Here is a 19800-nt window from a genome sequence, read left to right as displayed (position 1 = left end):
CTTGGTCCTCTTCCCTCCTCACTGGATTTGATTGACAGCAGTAGGAGCAAATGGCTCCTGCTGCTCTTAATCTGTCCTGTGAGACAAAGGAGAGAGAGCAATACTGATGCAGATGGCCAAAGCACTGGATCGGCAGAGAATGCATTAAGGTTAAAAATGATGTACCTTAATCTCTGCGAGCCGGCGCCTCCCGGCCCTTTAAGAGGTTTAGGATACTGGGGGCGGGGTTTATGATCATTTGACGGCAGTGATTGGCTGTCACGGCAGGCACATGATCGGAAAGCTCCAGTTAGCAAGCAGCGATCGGGAACTTTCCGTTAGTCGCTGGTAACTGTGTCAGGAGCACGTAGGGTGCGGGCTCTTGCCACAGGTTTTTTTTTTTTTTTGCCCCAATTCATGAAAATTTGCAGCTGCTCGGCGCCAAGAGGCCGTGTATTTACATTTGGCTGGTGCCAAGGGGTAATAACCACTGTAAACTTGACATACGTGGATTGAAATTCACCTGGGTCAGTAGGAACGAGGCAAATTTCGATCCAAGTATTGATCTTTTCATGAACCAGCTTGTTGGTAAATTCTCGCTCTATCAGCGCAACAGTGCTGATTGGTGTATTTGGACGTCAGGGGAGTCCTACTATCAGAATACAATGACACAGCGGGGAGGATTCCCACATCAAATGTGTGGCTATGGGAATTGGGTCATATTTATTTTTTTCACTCAGCCCTGTGGCCAGGACCCGTATATGGCCAGCTTTTTGTTTGTAACTGCTATGTAGTGTCTATTATAGCTGTCTGGATCCAAAGACGTTTCCTGAGAGAAGCATGAAGACTGCCATTGTGGATTTCTCTTTCTGCAAATACTAGTTAGCTGGCTTATTCACTGACCACCTTGTTTCAGTGTTTTAAGGTATTATCCCAGGCTAAAACTATCTAGTCTTAAAATGCTCCCCTCCACCCCCTAACACCTATGCAGACTAACATGTGTAAGAAAGATGTATATACAGTACTTTATCTATAGTATTTTCAGCCCGCTCACGTGATCTGGCTTCCCTATGTCAGCTGGCAGCGGCTGCAGGGGAGAGGAACAGATGGGCCATAAGAGTCTCTGGGTAGCGTCAGTGCTGCAGGCTTTACCAGCCGTTGAGTGCTCTCTTCTTCCCTGCAGTCGCCACTGGCTGACACGGGATCACGTGACTGGACCGGAGCAGGCTGAAAATAAGCAAGTATATACATATTTCTCCCGCATGTTAGTCAACATAGGTGTTAGGAGGAGGAGTCAGTATTTTTAAGACTAATTGGGCTTAACCTGATATTCTACTTTGTCATTAAACCAGCAGATAGCAACTTTACTCTGACTTTCCTGATCTGCACACGTATTCCAGATCAATTAGAAAATATAGTAGTCATAAGTTTAATATAACAGGTAGGCAACCTGCATTTTTGATGGCCAGAAGAGCAGTTCAGATATGTGAATTTATAGCATTATTTAAAGTTAGCCTGTAGACACTGAGCTAATACTCAAAATATTGATCAGATGTTCTGAAATAATAAATTATCCCAGTTTATAGAAATTAATCTATCCAGAGAAAGTTCTTTCTTGTAAGCAAGGAAAGATATGTGGGCTGTGTGTGCAAGAGCTTCCTGTGAATAGAACTAGCATGGCCGTGAGATCAGCCTGTTCTCTGCCACCCATTCTAAAAAGGATCATATCACTTTACTGAGATGTACAGGTGTGCCCAAAATCTTCAAATCTTCCAAAGTTTTCAAAATCTGTGGCATTGCTATCTGTTAAACGCTGCCAGCAGGGCATAGTAATTCGGCTTGCGTGAATACACCCAATTTTGTGATTGTGACACATTTTTAATATAAAGCACTTTAGAAGTTGTTTCTTCTATATTGCTTTGCTGGCTATTGGCTAGAGCATAACACTTGTTAGAGTGTTAATTATTTCCTCATTAAAATAAAAAGATGTAAGGCCTCATGCACACTGGACCTTTTAGAGCCCCAGTAAAAAGCTGAAGCTGTAGAAGGAGTTTTTTCATCTTTTTTGCAGTAGCGTTTTTCAGCTGTAGCGTTTTTTAGTTTTTTTTTTTTTTTAACAAAACTATACTCCCACAAAAGCTTATGGCTCAAAAACGCTGATAAACACCGACTAGCCACCTTTATCAGCATTTTTTAAACTTTTATCAGAGCTAGAGCGTTTTTGCAGCTGAAAACTCCTCTTGAAACCCACTAGTTCTGGGTTTTTTCCAGCCAGAAAACGCCCCTGCCAAAAACTGCTGATAACAGCCTATATATGCATGGACTTATAGGGTAACATGCTGGGGAGTTTATTGGCTGGCAGAAAAAAACATCTGAAGCCAAAAGCAGCAGCTATATAAAACATCCAGTGTGCAATGAGGCCTTAGGCCTTATACATACTGGACATTTTTACAACTGCTGTTTTTGGTGTCAGCCATTTTTTTCTGCAGCCAGTAAACTCCCCAGCATGTTATCCTGCGTGTCCATGCATATATAGGCTGTTATCAGCAGTTTTTGGCAGGGGCGTTTTCTGGCTAGAAACAAACCCTATAACTAGTGGGTTTTAAGAGGAGTTTTCAGCTGCAAAAACACTCTAGCTCTGATGAAAGCTGAAAAACACTGCTGTTCAGCATTCATCAACGTTTTTTAGGCATAAGCTTTTATGGTAGTATAGTTTTTGCTAAAAAAAAAAAAAAGTTGAAAAGCGCTACTGCAAAAACTAGAAAACTCATCCTACACCTGCAGCTAACGCTACTGGCTTTAATATAATGTCCAGTGTGCATAAGTCCTTATACTTACCTGCCCTGTGCAAGGATATTGCACAGAGCAATGGCTTATCTCCTCTTTTCAGTCCCTTACCGGTGCTGTCCGCTCCTCCTCTCCAAGTGCCCCCTCAGCTAACCATGTACTAAGGGGGAACCTGTGCAAGCGTTTCCTGAGCCAGGCTGTGTTTGTGTGGCTTCTAAGTAATTTTCTAGCAAAAAAAAATGCTGATTTTTAACATGTACATGAAAAATTTCAAAATTAGCCTGGACAAACAAGTGATTAAATTATGTATTAGAAGGAAATTAAAAATGCATATTTTGTGCTCTGATTCATTCTTATTTTATATTTCTTTAGGTCTTGATTCTGAATACATGATAACCGGAACACACCCGTATCCATCAGGCCCAGGTAATTAAGTTATTTTTTTAAAATGTATTCCGAAATATATACGGTAATTTCTCTAGCTCTCTTTAAAGGATACCTGTTTTATAAGGGCATAAATTGACTGCCATTGCTAACCTCTCCTTCTGATTAGTTGGCATGGTGATCCATAAGGCTAGATTCACACATGTCCGGCTGCGGTTTGCAGTCCGGAATGATTTTGTTCACCGGTTCAGGTGCCATTTAGGTGCAAATTATTACTTGAAATCGCATGTAAACTGCCCAAAAGCGCACAGGCTCCTTTTTAGAAATGGGCCGCGGGCGCCCTAGACGTGTGTGAACTAGGGATTTACCGATTATCGGGGGCTGATATTCACTTTTTTTTTTAAGTATTGGTATAGGCTACAAACTTCCCGATATGACCGATATTGCTTTGAATGGTTGTGCCAGAGTGATGCCTGCAGTTAGAGGCATCAACCCGGTACCTTTGTTGAGAGCCTATGGTCAGCTTTCTTGTAATGACAACTGATGTGGCCGAGCAGCCCCTCGATTGTCATTACAAGGAGCTGAAGGGGACGTCCACCCCCCATCCCGCCGCCTGGCCGAGGACCCGAACAAAGCCACATTCGGCCCTGATCGGGTCTCTGATGTTAAAACCGTAAAACGGTGTCATAAAATCACTCTTAGACCCCAGATCCCTCAATAAATAGTACCTGTTACTGTCACAAGGGATGTTTACATTCTTTGTGACAGCAATAATAGTGATCAAAAAAAAAAAAAAAAATTTAAAGGACTTTAAATGTGAAGAATATCGACACCTAGTATCGGCCTGAAGGGTGGACAGAAAATCTGTATCGGCCCTGAAAAAACTATATCGGTTGACCGCTAGTGTGAACCGGCTCTATTGAAAGCCGTTCCGATTCACATGTTATGCAAATTGGATGCGGTTAAAAACATTCGTTTCGCATATATGTAAACCAAGCCTAATAATTTGATCTATGTCTTTGAATAGATGTTAAAGCAGAGTTCCACCTAAAAGTGGGACTTCCGCTTTAAATACTCATGACCCTCTGACATGCCACATTTGGAATGTCATTTTTGGGGGGGGGGGGGGGCAGGTACCTAGATCTGACAGGTACCCGCTCCAACTTCCGCCAGGCGGCCCGAGCAGACGTTTTCCTCTCCCCCTCCCTCCCTGCAATCTTCTGGGACACGCCAGAGGTCCTAGAATATTGTCTGGCTATTTACGACGCGCAGAGCAACTCGCGCATGCGCAGTGCGCACCCAGCTAGGAAGCCGCAAGCTGTCACAGCCGGGTGCCTACACTAGGGATGCCGCCGCCGCAGAGAGGAGCGAGGCTTTGGGTGGCTGCTTCACTGGATCTTGGGATAGCTGAGTGTAGAGCCCTGCGCGGGACTGTTTTATTAAACCCGCCCACACCCGCTGAATGTATGACCAGGACCGCCAGCACCCCCAATGTTTGTGTTCCACTCCCGCCCACACCCGCAATGTTTGTGTCCACTCCAGCGGTTTTGCCCTATACTCGCCGAGGCAACACCATTTCATAACATCAGTGGAGCCATCACGTCCCTATTAAATATTTTAGCCCGCTGGATGTACCCTAATATGTACTGTAGATTCCGCTACATACATAACTTCTCTATTAATAGTTTAGCCCGCTGGATGTGTATACAGTAAGCTTTGGCTACTTACATAACAACCCTGTGCTGTAATACTCTTATGTACCACGTTGAGCCAATCACGGCAAGCTGTGTATTCTGTTATTGCATGCAAAGCCTGCTCGGATTGGCAAAGGTTGTATAAGCCCACTTCTCTGACTCGGCCAATCCGAGCAAGCTTTGTATGCATTAATAGAATACACCGCTTGCTGTGATTGGCTCAGCACGGTACATAGAGTATTACCTCACAGGGATTTTCTGTAAGTTGCCAAAGGTATAGTATACACATCCAGCGGGCTAACATTTTTAATAGGGATGTTCTGTAACTAGCTGATGCTACAGTACCTGGCGTATGAGACGACCCCCGATTTTTGGGGTATATTTTTTTTATTATAATAAAAGTAATCTTATACACCGGAAAATACGTTACACCAAATTGCACAGTTGCCCGTGGGTCTCCGCAAAATTTTTTGACAGCCCACTCCCGCCCACAGCAGAGGTAAAACCGCCCGCTCCCGCAAGATTTGCATTGGGTCCCGCGGAAGCCTAAACCCAATGCAGCCCTCTAGCTGAGTGTGTGTGTTTATTAAAAGTCAGCAGCTACACTTTTTTAGCTGCTGACTTTTAATCAAAAACAAAAACGAGTGGAACTCGGCTTTAAGATAACAAGTTAACCTCATTATAACTTTACTTTCCACATGATTGATCTGCATCGTTCAAGCCAGAAGTAGCTTGGCAATTAGCATTTTATGGGGACCTGCAATAGTAGCTACTGCTTTTCCTTAAGTTTGTTCACTAGAAGTATAATACTCAGATGTTACAGTATGTCTGTGATTGATTTCTAATACTTGCTGCTGTGCTTGATCTGCCTGCCTCTGTTTACACCTGCTTTTGGCATGGCATATCAGTGGAAAGTGTTCACTGAACTAATTTAGTAAAAAGAGGAGATGTACAATGTAATTCTAGAAACAGTTGCTTTTTATATGGGTATGCTTCTTCCCATGATCAGGAGCTATGATTCTAAACATAAAGCACTGCCATGTATTGTACATATTCCACACTTCCAAAGTCGCTGATACACAGACCAGTAAGAGCCAAAATGTGTTCTACATATGGTGTGCACAGCCATCTTAAGACTGCTTTTTTACATGTAATTTTGTTATCCCCACTTTTCCTAGGTCTTGCTTTGACAGCCGATACTCAGATCCAGAGAATGCCTAGTGAATCAGCCGCACAGTCTCTGGCTCTGGCACTTCCACCTTCACAATCAAGGTACATGTTTATTAGGCAATCTCGAGGAATTTCTTCTATTTTATCTAATTATTTTTATTGCTTGGCTGGTCCTAATGGTAAGCCATCCAAGTACACTTGTGTAGCTACAGCTCAGCACATGTGCTGTTGGACTAAGTAACAGACTTGGCAATTAATAATATTCCCCATTTGCACTTTGATGCAGATGTCAGAAGACTATCATAATTCCCCATGGCAGTTCTCTATCCCCACCCTAGCATTTTCTGGGGCAACAATTTAGCACAAATGGCTTACTGATTTTGCTAAGGAAAAAAGCAAGGATCTTGGGTGTGAACATTGATTACATTTTTGTAGAGGCTGGTGGACAGTTTTTTTTTTTATCCTGTTATGTTAACTGTAACTTTTATTAAAGCTAAACAGAAACTGTAATCTCATACTTAAATATCGTAATCTTTTAGTACAGGACACAGGCAAAGTCTTAATAGACCCTGGATTATTGGCTCCTAACTTTACAATATTACACACTGGCAAAGATTTCAAGAACCTGGCCCCTTGGCACCACCCCTACCCTGTTCTGTAAACCCTCAGTTTCTCTATCGTTTGACAGCCACAGCTCCATATTCTACTTAACCATTGTGTTATGCTGCCCCCTACAGGAGTAGGACACTAGGCAGGAAAAATCTTTACTATGCCTAGTCAGGAGTAAGGACCTAGTTCCCTGGTGGGATTTCAGTCCTAGCATGTTTTTTTATGGGAACCTTTTGTCTAATTTTTTTTTTTTTAGCTAGTTATGTTCCTGAGAGAACTACAATCAACAGCCGGACTGGGCATCAGACTGAATATTCTAGATCCTTATGGTCTCCCAGTCTGGCCAGTGAGCGCGTGCAGGTCGCAGCTCTGCGCTAGGCCTAGCCATGACATAGCCCCACTGGGCGGGGGCTGGCCTGCGAGTGAAACACCTCGCTGGGACGCACAGGTCCTGGTTTGGCTTGAGTTGAAGTGTATCCCCTGGCCGTCATTACCCCCACCCCAGGTGGAAAGGTGGTCTGTCCGGAGTGGCGCCCACCCGAATATCGTTGGTATGGTGATTAGGGTCCCCTCATATCTCTTGCGGTCTCGGTGTGGACACAGGCCTCTCCCTGGGACGGTCAGACCCTCGGGTTACCCCCCCCCCTCTTGTATGTGGAGTCCCTAGGGACCATCCCCCATCGACCATCCAAGGCTTCCCCTGCAGGCCCTTCTCCCCACTATTACATAAGGGGTTCCTACCTTAGTCCGTTGCAGGGGCTGTAGCGGCCGATTAGGGCCCTCGAGAGGGGGCGCGCGCCACTGAACGTGCAATCCGCTGGGTGGAAGGGGGGGGGTAATCCTGGTAGGGGGCCATGCCAGGGCCCTCCTATGCCTGATTGATCAGGGGATCCTGTAGACCACATGGTGTGCCGAGGATGCCGCCATTTTTTTTTAGATTAGCTGTACAAGGCTTGGGAGCCATTAAAATGCATTGGGCGGCCATTTTCTCAGAGCCCGAGAGCGCTGTACAGCAGTGAGGATCGTTTTCTGTACACTTCAGACTGACTCTGCTCTCCCGAATATCGGGCCGTGGTGCCTGTGTCCTGTAATAATATGATTAAGAGGAATTTTGACGCGTCTGTACACAGGAAGTCTCCCTTCTATTCCTTGATTACTCTGCATTGCTTGCTATAAAACTGAGGACTCATGAAGTAGGGTAGGGTTATAGGGAAGGTGCGTAGGGGGCTTGTCCTTGAAAGCTTTACCAGTGTCCTATTACCTGAAGATTTGGGCCTATAACTCAGGGTCTTTTTTTTTTTTTGAAAAAGATTTTTATTGAAGTCCAACTTAGGCACACAGTGCAACAGAAACATTACATAACCAGCATAGCACAACAGCCTCCAAGGGGTAAACATCCAGAAACAAAAAATGTTCCATAACACATATGGTATACAGTAAAAAAGGCAAAAACCCCTCAGACAGCCGCCGATCAGCTCGCACTAACCATGCGCCCAGTAGGACCCCAAGTTTTGCATTTTTAAAGAAAAACAACATCCCGGAACCCCCCACCCCCCAGCCCAGAACCAAGAACCAGGCCTCCCCACCCACACTCCCTTAGGAGGAGCAGGCGAGCTGGCCATCTGAACAAACCCCCCACAGGTGACAACCCAGAGAAACCCCCCATACCAATCCACCAGGTCCATGGCAGAGCACACCAATCACTCAACAGTCACACATCAGGGGAATGATCTAAGCCTCAATCCGCCCCCCATATCGCTCCAGACCCATCCTAACCATTAACCTGCGGTTCCACTAAAGTAGCCTCCGAGTCCACCCATCGGTACCACACCTTCCTAAACTTCTTAGGTGACCCCCTAGCCTCATAAGTCATCCTGTACAGTACAATGTCGGCATTCACCACCCGTATCCACATCCCAAGAGTCAACTCCGCAGTATAGATCCAACTCCTGGCGATCAATTTCCTAACGCAGAAAAAAAGAATGCGGAGAAACAGCTTGGTGGCCATATCTAGACCCTCCACCTCCACGACCCCCACAGGGTCTTTAAATACTTTGCCTGGGTCCTGTACTGTACTCCAAGATGTGGAATTTACAGATAAGTCAAAATTCCTCCCTTTTGTTGAAATGCTGACAGTGATAAAATTCCTGAATCAAAATGATGTGCTCTGTTGTATCCTAATGGTTTTATGTCCCTCCTTGCTGCTCATTTACCATATGTATCTGTTGAGAGGCTAGATGTCCCGGGAGCCACGCATGAAGACAAGACCCGCTGTGTGTGGACAAGTTTGTCTCAGCCTGGCCCCCTGCTGAGCCACATCCCCATGAGTAAGCTCTGGTGGGTGGAGTGAAACGCATTGGTGGTGCCCAGTGGGGGTCCAGGCTGAGACTTCCACTTGCCCACAGTCTTGTCCTGATGTGTGGCTCCTGGGGCATCTAGCCTTTCATCTATTGTCTGTAGCATGGACAGGCTCCTTCCCTGGCCAGCACTCACAGCAGCAGGCACAGGACTATACTTCCTTGCAGCCTGAGCGGCTCTCTCTCTCTCTCAAACGCAAACGTACAGATCACTGTACTGTACACTGTGTATGCACTGGCTTTCCCCTTCATTCCTCATCTGAGGGTGGAACTTCATAGTGGAACAGAAAGCCGAGATAAATAAAGGTGGAGCTTCCAAGGTGTGATATGCAAAATGTGGCAGGTACCCGTATATTTTATTTATGCTTTCTATATTCATAGTTGTATATAAAGTGATTCTAAAGAAAAGAAAAAAAAAAACATGTTATACTTACCTGCTTTGTGCAATGATTTTGCACAGAGCCACAATGATCCTCTTCTTTTTGGGTCCCCTGCTATCGTTCCCTGCTCCTCCATCCCTGCTCCTCCACCCCCCCCCATCTCGCTGAGTGCCCCCAATAACAAGCCTCGCTCTGCTCGACCCTACCCCTGCTCTCTCCTTATTGGCTCGCTGGCTGTGATTGACAGTAGCGGGAGCCAATTGAGCTGCAACCAAAAGGTTTTTTTTTTTTTTTTTCCTTTTTACCTTAAAGCATTGAATGCATTAAGTAAAACAAAAAAAAAAAATTGAGCCTTTAGAACCACTTTACACCATACAGCTTAATTATATCTATAGTCATGTTTCAACAGACATTGCATATATTGATAACTGGTTAATAATACACTGTGAACCAAAACCAAAATGACAGGTGCCGCTCAGGACCCCCTGGGGTCATCCTCTATGACAAACCATTGGGAGTGCAGCCAGGCTCGGAGCTCGTCCCAGTTCCAAAAGTCAAAAAGGGGAAAAATAAATTCCTATAAATTCCCGTTGCTAAGCTCCGGTGGTGAAGTGAAACTCGTCCGGGTGGGCTTGGTCTGGCTGGAGCCTGGGCTGAGGCTGTCATACACACACATGTACAGGGTATTGCAGTCATGTGCGGCTTATAGGATTTTCTTTTTTCCCCATTTGATTAAAAATACAATTGCATTTCCCATTTACAGTTGGAGGTTTATTTTTGTTTCTACAGATTACTGGATCATTTTTATACAATTTGTTATTTATTTTGATGAAAATCTTTTATCTCATGTCTATAAACAGGTTGGACGCACAACGCACAGCTGCTAGTGTTGGAGATATCTACAGACATGCTGGAATTCCTGAGCGCTCACAACCCCCGGGCCTATCAATGGTAAAGTTAGTCTAGATGGCATTCGCTTGGTAAATACTGTGTGGCAGAGAAATAATGTTGGGGTATGTACACATGAACATTTGGTGTCAGTGATGACTCTCTGAAGAACTAAGTTGCAGCATCACCAGCCTTTGGGAGTCTGACTACTGTACTGGTAACTGTTCTATGTTACAGTAATCAGTACATGCAGAATATATCAGTATTGTTTTTCTTTTTCTTTTCATTCATAGCAAGCATGCCTTTGAAGGAAATGAATGAAAAAAATAGATAAAAATAACCCAAGTTAAGGCAAACCCCACTGGCTGGACACAAACATGATGGCTTCGGGGTGTGACATGTAACATGTTATAAATGCACTGGCCCCCGCACCTCCCCGATCCATGCTGTGCCAGTTGGGGGTTCTTCTCCACCGCCAGTTGTCAGTTTAAATAAAAATGGGGTCGTGCGGGGCTTCGTCCACCCGACCGTGTCACTCATTGATGGCACTCAGTGAATGAAAAATTACAAGGTCCGGCAGCCTTTGCGGCTGTCAGCTTGTAGTTTTCAATGAACTACCACAGCGCTGTGGTAGTTCATTATTCCTCTCCGCATGTATTGGTACAAGGAAGCGGATACACAGACAGGTCTGCTGATCGCTAGCGCAATGCTTTACCTGCAAAAAAAATGTGCATTTTTTCTGAAAAGGTGAACTTATCCTTTAAGTAGACCCAATGTAATGGCTGCCCTCAGCCCACACTCAAATGCCCCCGGGGCTTATTACAGTACACCTCCTGATGGTGCCGATGTCTACATCCTGGAATGCTCTTGCCCTCTGCTTCTAGAGTCCAACCTGTCACGAGTCCTTTTTAGCTACATTGGTGGGGCCGATTCCTCTTCCCTTGTGAAAAAATAGGATCAGCTTATGGTTTCTCCTTATGCTGTTTCCAGTCTTGGGCAGTTTAGAGACCCTAAGTTTGCAAAGACTTATTAACATAAAACTTTATTAATTATTAATACTTATTAATTATAAAACTCTGGTCCGACCACATCTGGAGTATTCTGTCCAGTTCTGGTCGCCAGTCCTCAGGAGGGATGTGTTGGAGCTGGAGAGAGTCCAGAGAAGGGCAACTAAACTAATTAGGGGATTGGAGGACCTTAACTATGAAGAGCGTCTGCAATCGCTTGATTTATTCTCCCTGGAGAAGAGACGCCTGAGAGGGGACATGATAGCAATTTATAAATATCTCAATGGTGATCTCGGTATAGAAAAACAGCTATTCAGTCGAAGGGATTGCATGAGGACTCGAGGGCATACAATGAGATTAGAGGAGAAGCATTTTAACCTCAGGCAACGTGGGGGGTTCTTTACTGTTAGGGCTACAAGATTGTGGAATTCTCTACCACAAGAGGTGGTTTCTGCGGGTAGTATGGTGGCTTTCAAAATACTCTTAGACATACATCTCAAGTATCAGAACATTCAGGGGTATGTGAGATGATTACGGCCACACACAGTTGAACTGGATGGACTATTGTCTTTATTCAACCTCGCCTACTATGTAACTATGTAACATTAGAACCGTTTGGGAAAGATTTTATTAAAAAGTCAGTCTACCCTACAGTGTATCTGGCAGTGTTCTGTCTTAACCCGGCTACTACCATACTGGTAGAGAATGCATTTGTCTTTAATCCAATAAGCATTTGGAAGTCCTCTCTAGAGCTCTGTTCCTGCCACCAGGGCCTGTTCCTCATTCATCATGACTGTTATCTTACTGTGCCTCGCGGTTACTGAGCAAAATCCCTTAAAAAGATGTTACTGCTGCTGTGGATGCTTGCTTGCCTATAAAACGCATAGAGCAGAAAAAAACCTTAGCTTTAAACTTAAAAGCCTTAAAAAGCCTTCTCTGTGCAGCAGCCCCTCTAATACTTACCTGAGGGCCATTTAGATCCAGCGATGTTGTAGGAGTGTCTCGGCTGCCCGGGACTTTCCTCATTGGCTGAAACAGCAGCGTGGTGCCATTGGCTCACGCAGGTGTCAGTCAGTCAGCCAATGAGTAGTTCTCTAGGTGGCGGGGCCAGGTCATGGCTCAGTATCTGAATGGACAAAGGGAGCTGTGGCTCGGCTTGGTTGACCCCATAGAAAACTGCTTGCTGTGGGGGCGCTCAATGGGACGGAGGGGCCAGGGGCACTGAAGAGGGACCCGTGAAGAGAAGGATCTGGGCTGCTCTGTGCAAACCAACTGCACAGGGCAGGCAAGTATAACATATTTGTTATTTTTAACTAAAAAAAAAGAGACTTTAGTATCACTAAGTTATAACAGTTTGCTGGAGGCTTCCTGGCTTATCTCTTGCATTGTTTTCCTGTCCGTACACATGTGTAGGACACTTTGTTTAACGCGCAAAAAGCACCTGATCTGCATTTGAAGTATTAGATCTATCCTTGGTATTGTATCAAGGATGATACCAGTGGCAAGAGCACCCATCTTCCTCAGCAGTAGAAACCCAAGGAACAGATTGCAAAGTCACCTTCCTCTTTCTGAGAAAAGCTTTCCTCTACAGGAAGATGTGCCCCCACTTTCTAGAGTTAGTCAATGCTTGCTAACTTTTGTGTACACTTGACCAGCTTACACCCCCCACACCCTTTGTAGCCTTGGTATACCATTTCCTGCACCAAACTGCAGTTTTTTTCCCCCTGACCCTTCCTCGATTTTTCTCTTCTAACCTTCCTGTGTCGCTTCACAGATTAGCAGATCTCCATTGAGCCCTCGCAGGGCTTCTGCACCAAGTTGTTGTTTCCTCAGTTCTTGTCAGGAATTTTTTAAGGTTTTTTATTTTTCTTTTTTTTTTTTTTGTTACAGTTCCCAAAGGGAACATTTGCCTCATTTCAGATCTCAACGCTATGAATGTCCTGATTCATTATCATAAATTTTGCATTGAATCCACCAAGTCTTTCATCTCCTCCTTTCACCAAAGAGACTTTCTGGCTTTTGTGGACATCGAGGATGCAGAGATGCATGTTCCCTTTTTATCCAGTGCATTAACATTTCCTCAGCTTTGCTGTGGGGCACCTATACTGTCAGTTCATGGCCCTGCCCTTCAGGATTTTACAATATATAAAAATCCTATTTTTACAGTAAGGGCCTGCTTTTGTCGTTTGGTAAAATTTTAGCAGCTGGTTTTGTTTTAAAATGCTTAAAGGAGGCTGACAAATTGCTATATGCTTCTTAAAATGCTAGCTTGTTGCTCAATACTTTGAGTTACTGTTCCATAACAAGTATGCGAATAAGGACCTTTGACTTTCCCTGACATCCCTGATCTACATCCTTGTTGCAGATTGATTCAGGAAGTGCCATCCCCCAAGTTTTCTCATAATATTAAAATTTTACGTTTTTTTCTGGTTATGTTTTAGGCTTCCATGGAATCTGGTGGAACAAAAAGCTCTGCATTAGCAAAGAAAGCCCCAACAATGCCAAAACCACAGTGGCACCCACCATGGAAACTGTACAGAGTGAGTATTGGCTTATGTCTTGTAGGGGTTGTTATTCAAACACAGAAAACTCACTCTCATGCACACAGAGGTTGAACTTGATGGATCTGTGACTTTTTTTCAACCTTACCTACTGTATAACAATGTCTTCTCTCTGTTCAAGAATTTTAAATGTTGATCATTAGCCATTAATACATCTACTATTGGCAACCTTTTACTTCTTATTGCCTTTCGATAGTTCTCTAAGATGAAGACCTATTACATTAAAGTGGTAATAAACGTCTCCACTATCATTTAGTAGTGTGTTCTTGAAGATAATATGGTAATTGAAAAACTTCAGATGTTTTAGAACAACAATACATCATAACATTTTCTAGTTACATACATTAATAGAGATTTTTTGTCCTATCCATCGACGTTATAACTTGCTTTGTTGTACTTGTGTGTTTCCTAAACCCTACTTACTTAAAGTGGAACTACACTGCATCTTAGCACCACAAACCAAAAATGCTATTTAATTCAATTTCAATATTCAAAGCAAACTCCCCAATCCATCCCTGTCTCCACTCTATTTTGCTGAGAAATAACCCCCCCCCAGCATTTCTGGCCATGGCCATCTTGAGTAAGAGCAGGTGATTCATGTAGCATATACTTCATGAAATCCATCTGCCCTTAGCTTAGGCACGAAAGCCAGGACGGCATGTTTAGATGAGACAGCCCCTCCTGAAGACTCCTGGTAAGTATGATATCATTTGGCTAGACGAGAATCCAGGAAGAAACAGTAGAAATGTAAAAAAAAAAAACAAGTAAATATGATATACTTTCATATCTAATTCCATAAGGATTAAAAATAGTCAATGTTCATTAAAGAGGTTGTAAACCTCAGAATTTTTATTTTTTTTTTTTAAAACAAACACCTGAAAGACAAACACATAATGAGCTAGTATGCATCGCATACTTATGAAATACTTACCTTAGAACGAAGCCCCGAAGTGCCGACCGCTCACCTCTCTCATGGGTGACATGTTGTGTCGCCCTTCTTCCGGGTTTGCGGCATCCGGCCATCTGATTGGCTGGAGCCGGGATGACGTCACTCCTGCGCATGCGCGCGGGAGCCGATGGTCACGGCACGGGGCTCTGAAGGAACGGCCGCTCGTGTGCATGCACCAGTGATGTCACTGGCTGCATGCAAAGTAAATATCTCCTAAACGGTACATGTTTAGGAGATATTTACAGTACCTATAGGTAAGTCTTAATATAGGCTTACCTATAGGTACAGGTTGCAGAGGGTTTTCTTCCTGTTTAAGAGAGTGAAGTTCCACTTTAAGAGCCATAGTTTCCATATCTCGCACTAATGCTTGCTGACATACTCGTACACTTTTATGCACGTTAAAATAATTTATAGTTTGGCTACATCTGCATTTCGGCATGCCAAGTTGACCCACTGTCCTTCTATGGGGAATAAACCTCCTTTCTCTATCATTCATTGACAGACGCAGCTCCATTTAATTCTTGACCATTGGGTTATGCTGCCCCCTACAGGAGTAGAACACTAGGCAGGAAAAAGCTTTACCACGCCTATGGGGCTGTCCCTGCAGGCATACACCCACACACTCTGCTATAGGCTTCAGTTTGTTTCTGCCTAGTTTAGGAGTAGGACCTTTCTCTCTGCTGGGACTTCGGTCTTAGCTGTTTTTTTTTTTTTTTTGGGGGAACCTTTTTGTAAGACTTTACTTTTTAGTTTGTTTTGTTCCTGAGAGAACTACAAGCAACAGCCGGCTGGGTTTCGGACTGGATATGCTAGATTCTTAAGGTCTCCCGGCCAGCGAGCGTGCACAGGTTATAGTCCAGCACTAGGCCTCGCCACGACCGGGCCCTGATGGCTGGGGCTGGCTGGCTAGTGAAACACCTCGCCGGGACGCATACGACTTGGGTCGCCCTGAGTCGCAGCATACCCCCTGGCTATCGGCACCCCCACCCTGGGTGGAGAGGTAGTCTGTTCGGAGTGGTGCCCACCAGATGCCGTTGGTATGGTGGGTAAGTGTCCCCCCATTTCTCTGGCGGTCTCGGGGTGGACGTGGGCCCCTCCCTGGGAAAGACGGACCCTCGGGTATCCCTCGGTTCCCCTGGCCTCTCGGTGATACCAGGCCCCGCTCTTAGGATTATCCCTCCACAAGCAGGTTCCTACCTTAAGGGGGCAATAGTATTGCGGCCGCTGCAATGGTTCTGCTAAGGGAGGGGGGGTTTATCTTGGTGGGGGCCTCTCCTCAAGACCCCCTAATGCCATTGTCTGCTGACCCACCATTTCTAGGTGGATCAGGCAGACGGGGGTTCAGGCTTATTCGCTGAAGGGTCAGGTTCCACCTTTCCCTGTGAAGGCGCATTCTACTAGGGTGCTGAGTGCTTCTTGGGCTTTTCGCCATCAGGCATCAGTGATACAAGTTTGCAAGGCGACAAATTGGTCGCCTGTGCACACGTTCACAAAATGTTATAAAGTAGATGTGTTGGCATCCTCGGATGCTTCTTTTGGCCGCAAGGTTTTGCAGGCTGCTGTTTGAAAGATACTAAGTCTCTTTGAGGGTGTTTGTCCAGGTGAGCTACTGTTGTTCCTGGTTGAGCTCTATATTCTCTGGTTGGCTAAAGTTTTAGCCTTGTTAGGAATTATGTTTTTTTTCTGCGTTGCATTCCCACCCCTCATGCAAATACTGCTTTGGGACGTCCTAATGGGCAAGAATTATATGGAGCTGCGTCTGTCAATGAACGATAAAGAAAACTGGATTTTTGTCTTACCGTAAAATCCCTTTCTCTGAAGTTCATTGACAGACGCAGCACCCGACCCTCTATCTTGAGCAGAGTGTGTGGGTGTATGCCTGCAGGAACGGCCCCATTCCCGCACTTCTCTTTTAAATCTTGTCTGACTGGAAAAATGTAACATTCTAAAAGGTCACCAAGCTTATCTGAGTAGTTGTTAAGCAGAAAAGGCTGATCACATTCCCTGATACACAGATTTCCATTTGTGAAATACAACAATAAATTTATGTATCACTTTTGATGTAAACAAATGTGTGCTTTTTGTACAGGTCATCAGTGGTCACTTAGGATGGGTGAGATCCATAGCGGTTGAACCCGGAAACCAATGGTTTGTCACAGGCTCAGCAGACCGGACAATTAAGGTAAGAGGACTGCAGTATTGAAGTAGATCTTTTAATGATTCATTGTGCTGAAGGGTATAATTTCTAGTGCTTCCATCAAGTCCTTGTAATTTTCTGCATGCCGGTTTTAGCGGTTTTTAGTGCCTTAAAGAAAAAGTAATTTTCTTTTACACGCTAGGTGGTGAGAATCTATGCCCTCAACTAAATTTCTGTTAAAGAAACATCCTAGGTTTAACTGAATCAGTGTTTTATCTATATATATATATATATATATATATATATATATATATATATATATATATTTATAGTTTATAGTGTGTGCAAAGAAATTAATAATTTAAATCAAAAAAATTCCATGAATTAAAATACTTATCACCACATAATAAAATAAACACATAAATTGTGCAAAAAAGTTTTTTTGTGCCTGACGTCCAAACAACTAAAATAAAGTGACTTTTCAATGTCTGTGTAATCAGGTAATGAAGTCCTTCTATGATATATTGGAAATCCTCCACCATACAATAAAAGTGATTGGGGTGCTATTCCACTGGTGACACCTATGTGTGCTTACCTCCATTCTCAATCAACAGCGCTTGTGGGTATTCAAGATATGATAGCTTGTAATCCTACTGTGTTTAATCCTTTTTTTTCCCTCCTCAGAGTAATACAGATAAATAGGGAACCTTTCACCTTTAGGCGATCTAATGTCTCCAGACAATGGATGAAGAAAAGGCCATCATAGTGTAGTATGTAAAAATCCTTTATTGGAATAAATATATCCACTCACATAGAAAACCACAATTCCAGCCAAAAAACTCAGACGAGCACTCCGTTCGTGTCCTGATATGTCACTTCAGTTTCAGGCCCTATGCGTTACGTCACGGGTCACGTGACTTCTTCACTATGACATACTACACTATGATAGCCTTTTCTTCACCCATTGTCTGGAGACATTAGATTGCCTGAAGGTGAAAGGTTCTCTATTTATCTGTATTACTCTGAGGAGGAAAAAAAAGGATTAAACACTATCTTTAATACCTGCAAGCGCTGTTGATTGAGAATGTAGGTGAGCACACATAGGTGTCACCAGTGGAAGAGCACCCCAATCACTTTATTTATGGTGGAGGATTTTCAATACATCATAGAAGGACTTCATTACCTGATTACACAGACATTGAATAGTCATTTTATTTTGGTTGTTTGGACATTTTTATGTGTTTTTTTATTATGTGGTGAGGAGTATTTTACTTCATGGAATTTATTTGATTTAAATTAATAATAATAAATATATAATGTCTTTGTACACACTATAAACTATGCATTTTACTTAGATGTGTGTGTGTGTGTGTATATATATATATATATATATATATATATATATATATATATATATATATATATATATAGTACAGACCAAAAGTTTGGACACACCTTCTCATTCAGAGTTTTCTTTATTTTCATGACTATGAAAATTGTAGAGTCACTTCAAGAGGTAGTCACCTGAAATGGTCTTCCAACAGTCTTGAAGGAGTTCCCAGAGATGCTTAGCACTTGTTGGCCCTTTTTTCTTCACTCTGCGGTCCAGCTCACCCCAAGCCATCTCGATTGGGTTCAGGTCCGGTGACTGTGGAGGCCAGGTCATCTGGCGCAGCACCCCATCACTCTCCTTCTTGGTCAAATAGCCCTTACACAGCCTGGAGGTGTGTTTGGGGTCATTGTCCTGTTGAAAAATAAATGATGGTCCAACTAAACGCAAACTGGATGGAATAGCGTGCAGCTGCAAGATGCTGTGGTAGCCATGCTGGTTCAGTATGCCTTCAGTTTTGAATAAATCCTCAACAGTGTCACCAGCAAAGCACCATCACACCTCCTCCTCAATGCTTCACGGTGGGAACCAGGCATGTAGAGTCCATCCGTTCACCTTTTCTGCGTTGCACAAAGACGGTGGTTGGAACCAAAGATCTCAAATTTGGGCACATCAGACCAAAGCACAGATTTCCACTGGTCTAATGTCTATTCCTTGTGTTCTTTAGCCCAAACAAGTCTCTTCTGCTTGTTGCCTTTCTTTAGCAGTGGTTTCCTAGCAGATATTCTACCATGAAGGCCTGATTCACACAGTCTCCTCTTAACAGTTGTTCTAGAGATGTGTCTGCTGCTAGAACTCCGTGTGCCATTGACCTGGTCTGTAATCTGAGCTGCTGTTAACCTGCGATTTCTAAGGCTGGTGACTCAGATGAACTTATCCTCCGCAGCAGAGGTGACTCTTGGTCTTCCTTTCCTGGGGCAGTCTGCATGTGAGCCAGTTTCTTTGTAGCGCTTAATGGTTTTTGTGACTGCACTTAGGGACACTTTCAAAGTTTTCCCAATTTTTCGGACTGACTGACCTTCATTTCTTAAAGTAATGATGGCCACTCATTTTCCTGTACTTTGCTACTTTTTTCTTGCCATAATACAAATTCTAACAGTCTATTCAGACTATCAGCTGTGTATCCACCTGACTTCTGCACAACACAACTGATGGTCCCAACCCCATTTATAAGGCAAGAAAGCACACTAATTAAACCTGACAGGGCACACCTGTGAAGTGAAAACCATTTCAGGTGACTACCTCTTGAAGTGTGACTCTACAATTTTCATAGTCATGAAAATAAAGAAAACTCTTTGAATGAGAAGGTGTGTCCAAACTTTTGGTCTGTACTGTATATATACCCTTGCATTCTAATACTTGTTTAGCACTATAAGCACTTTTATATTGTTGATACCATTAACATTGGAGCACCTGTATGTATTTATTTATATTATCTACTTTATTTTGGACAATAGAAATATTGGAGCACCTTTATTTATTAACTATCTACCTCTATCAAATCCTAG

The 19800-nt window shown here is 43.6% G+C and overlaps 1 protein-coding gene across 1 annotated transcript in view; it reads left to right on the top strand.

The window, feature by feature from the left end:
* PLRG1 (pleiotropic regulator 1) overlaps positions 1-19800 on the top strand; it is a 94812-nt gene that overhangs the window by 26328 nt on the left and 48684 nt on the right. The window contains exons 4-8 of the mRNA XM_082256315.1: positions 3139-3192; positions 6023-6116; positions 10221-10311; positions 13697-13795; positions 16855-16947. Coding sequence (XP_082112441.1) covers positions 3139-3192; positions 6023-6116; positions 10221-10311; positions 13697-13795; positions 16855-16947 — 431 coding nt within the window. The remainder of the gene's footprint in view (positions 1-3138; positions 3193-6022; positions 6117-10220; positions 10312-13696; positions 13796-16854; positions 16948-19800) is intronic.

This window comes from Pelophylax lessonae (assembly GCF_965119305.1).
Source record: "Pelophylax lessonae genome assembly, chromosome: 1".
Taxonomy (NCBI): domain Eukaryota; kingdom Metazoa; phylum Chordata; class Amphibia; order Anura; family Ranidae; genus Pelophylax; species Pelophylax lessonae.
Note: the sequence above shows the minus strand (reverse complement) of the source record. Positions and strands in the feature narration are given on the sequence as shown.